The 2,744-nt window shown below is 49.5% G+C and overlaps 1 protein-coding gene across 2 annotated transcripts in view; it reads left to right on the plus strand.

The window, feature by feature from the left end:
- Nucleotides 1–2,744, plus strand: part of Col23a1 (collagen type XXIII alpha 1 chain) — a 303,366-nt gene that overhangs the window by 292,206 nt on the left and 8,416 nt on the right. For both annotated transcript variants that reach the window (XM_031351394.1, XM_031351395.1), the window contains exons 23-25: nt 520–582; nt 666–719; nt 948–974. In XM_031351394.1, coding sequence (XP_031207254.1) covers nt 520–582; nt 666–719; nt 948–974 — 144 coding nt within the window. The remainder of the gene's footprint in view (nt 1–519; nt 583–665; nt 720–947; nt 975–2,744) is intronic.

Here is a 2,744-nt window from a genome sequence, read left to right on the forward strand (position 1 = left end):
TGGCCTCGAACTCAGAAATCCACCTGCCTCTGCCTCCCAAGTGCTGGGATTAAAGGCCTGTGACACCATCACCCAGCTGGTTGACTTTATTTAATCCGGTTTACAATATTCAAACAGAAAGCTCTTGGGTTAAAGGTGTGTCAAGGCTGAGCCACACCACAACTAAAAACAATTTATTTCCAGTAAATAACACAATCTTGGGAGTCCAATATCCTGCAACATAAGCTTCAACACATGATTGTTTGAAAAGACATCTGCTGACAGTCCTGGTCCACGGCTGGCCTTCAAGGAGCCGGTGGTAGTCAGTCGAAGTGCTTCTATAGCATGATGGTGACCACAGCCATCAGGGCTACCCCTGCCCTGTGTGTGGAAGAAGGGAGCAAGCTGGGGCTAGGCCTGTCAGCCTAGAGTCCATCTCTCTTCCACCTGCCATGCACACCTTAGTCCCCACACAGACCCAAGCTTTCCTGAGCCATCTATCCCACCCCTCCCCTAACTAATTTTCCTCCTCATTTCCAGGGCCTGGATGGAGCCAAGGGAGAAAAGGGTACATCGGGTGAGAGAGGCCCTCCCGGCCTGCCTGTGAGTGTCATGAGCTTTGTTTATCCCAGAGGTATTGCATCCTATGCCCACCATGCCTGCTCACCCTCTCCTTCTCCACTCAGGGACCAGTTGGCCCACCAGGCCTTATTGGGTTGCCAGGAACCAAAGGAGAGAAGGTACCTACCCTGCCTTGAAGCCCCTGCCCACAGTAACCACATACCCACCGTGTCACTCAGTTTTTGGGGTTCACCCTCTGCACCCTGCTGAGTCCCTGTACCCCAACTGAACTAATTACTGTACCTCTGTGACACCATCCTGCCCTGCCCCTTTGTCTGCTAGCAGCCACTGGGCTGAACTCACCAGCATTTGAGTGTCTAACTCACGCCCTCTGTGTCTCTCCTCAGGGCAGACCTGGAGAGCCAGGACTTGATGTAAGTTTTGTGTGATTGGCTGTGAGTGTCTGGGCCCTCCTGTGTATGTCTTCTGCTCTTGTGTTGTTGCCCATGCTTATAGCAACCTAGTTAGCTCAAACATGACCCATCCCGGAGGCTGCTGCTGACTGGTTCCCCTGTGTCCTCAGTGCAGAGTCCAGCGACATTCCCTAGAATATGCTGGGGGTGGATGATAGGCTGACAACAAAGGGACAGTAGAACACTGATGAACTTGATGCGTGAGTGGAAAGGATGGATGAGCTAATGGATTGGCAGATGGTAGAGGATGGACAGAGAGACAGACTTATGAACAGGCAGACAATGGATGATGGCTGAAGGAAATGAATGGATGGTGATTGAAGGGAGAGAATGATGAAGAGATGGTGGAGAATGGACTAATGGATGGATGGTAGATAGATGGGCGAAAATGGATTGATGGATAAGAAGGATAGCTGAGGGATGATGGATGATGGATGGGTGGATGGATGGATGGGTGAAATGGATTGATGGATAAGAAGGATAGCTGAGGGATGATGGATGATGGATAGATGGATGGATGGATGGATAGATGGATGAGTGGGTGGATAGATGGATGGATGGGTGGATAAGTAAGTGGATGAATGAATAGATGGGTGGGTGGATGAGTGATTGGGTGGGTGGGTGGATGAGTGGATGGATTGGTAAGTAAGTGGATGAATGGATGAGTGACTGGATGGATGGATGGATAGATGGATGGATGGACAAGTAGGTGGATAGATGGATGGATAGGTGGATAAGTAAGTGGATGAATGGGTAGGTGGGTGAGTGGATGGATGGATGAGTGGATAGATGAATGGATGAGTGGTTGGTTGGATGGATGGATAGATGGATGGATGGATGGATGGATGGATGAGTGAGTGGGTGGGTGGGTGGATGAGTAGATGGATTGGTGAGTAAGTGGATGGATGGATGGATGAATGGATGAGTGGTTGGGTGGATGGATGGTTGGGTGGATGGATGGTTGGTGGATAGTTGGATGTATGTATGTATGTATGGATGGATGGATGGATGGATGGATGAGTGGGTGGGTGGGTGGGTGGATGAGTAGATGGATTGGTGAGTAAGTGGATGGATGGATGGATGGATGGATGAATGGATGAGTGGTTGGGTGGATAGATGGTTGGGTGGATGGATGGTTGGGTGGATGGATGGTTGGGTGGATGGATGGATGAGTAGATGGATTGGTGAGTAAGTGGATGGATGGATGGATGGATGGATGAGTGAGTGGGTGAGTAGATAGGTGGATAAGAAAGTGGATGAATGGGTAGGTGGGTGAGTGGATGGATGGGTGAGTAAGTGGATGGATGGATGGATAATATACTGTGACAGGGAGGTGAGGAGAGCAATAAGGAGGCTGCTGCAATGTATTTGTTAACAGTGATGAGACCTTGGTTAGGGTAGTATTGTGAGGAGACAACAGGAAGCCTCCTTTGGTAACACAACATAAAAAATAGTTCAAACTTGCTTAAAATGACTCACGACTGAAAAGTCTAGGGATTAACCACATGCATCCAGGGCACAGCTGTGTCAACACCACCTAGCCATCTCCCTCTCTGGTCTTTCTCTTCCCATTGTGGGAATCGCCAGAGATCTGGTCCAGCCAGCCCCTCCAGAGAAGTAGCTTCCTGGACCCAAATACAGTAAGAAAATTTGCCTCCCTCTAGCGGTATAGAACAAATCTCTCTCTCTCTCTCTCTCTCTCTCTCTCTCTCTCTCTCTCTCTCTCTCTCT

This window comes from Mastomys coucha, unplaced genomic scaffold (assembly GCF_008632895.1).
Source record: "Mastomys coucha isolate ucsf_1 unplaced genomic scaffold, UCSF_Mcou_1 pScaffold5, whole genome shotgun sequence".
Taxonomy (NCBI): Eukaryota; Metazoa; Chordata; class Mammalia; order Rodentia; family Muridae; genus Mastomys; species Mastomys coucha.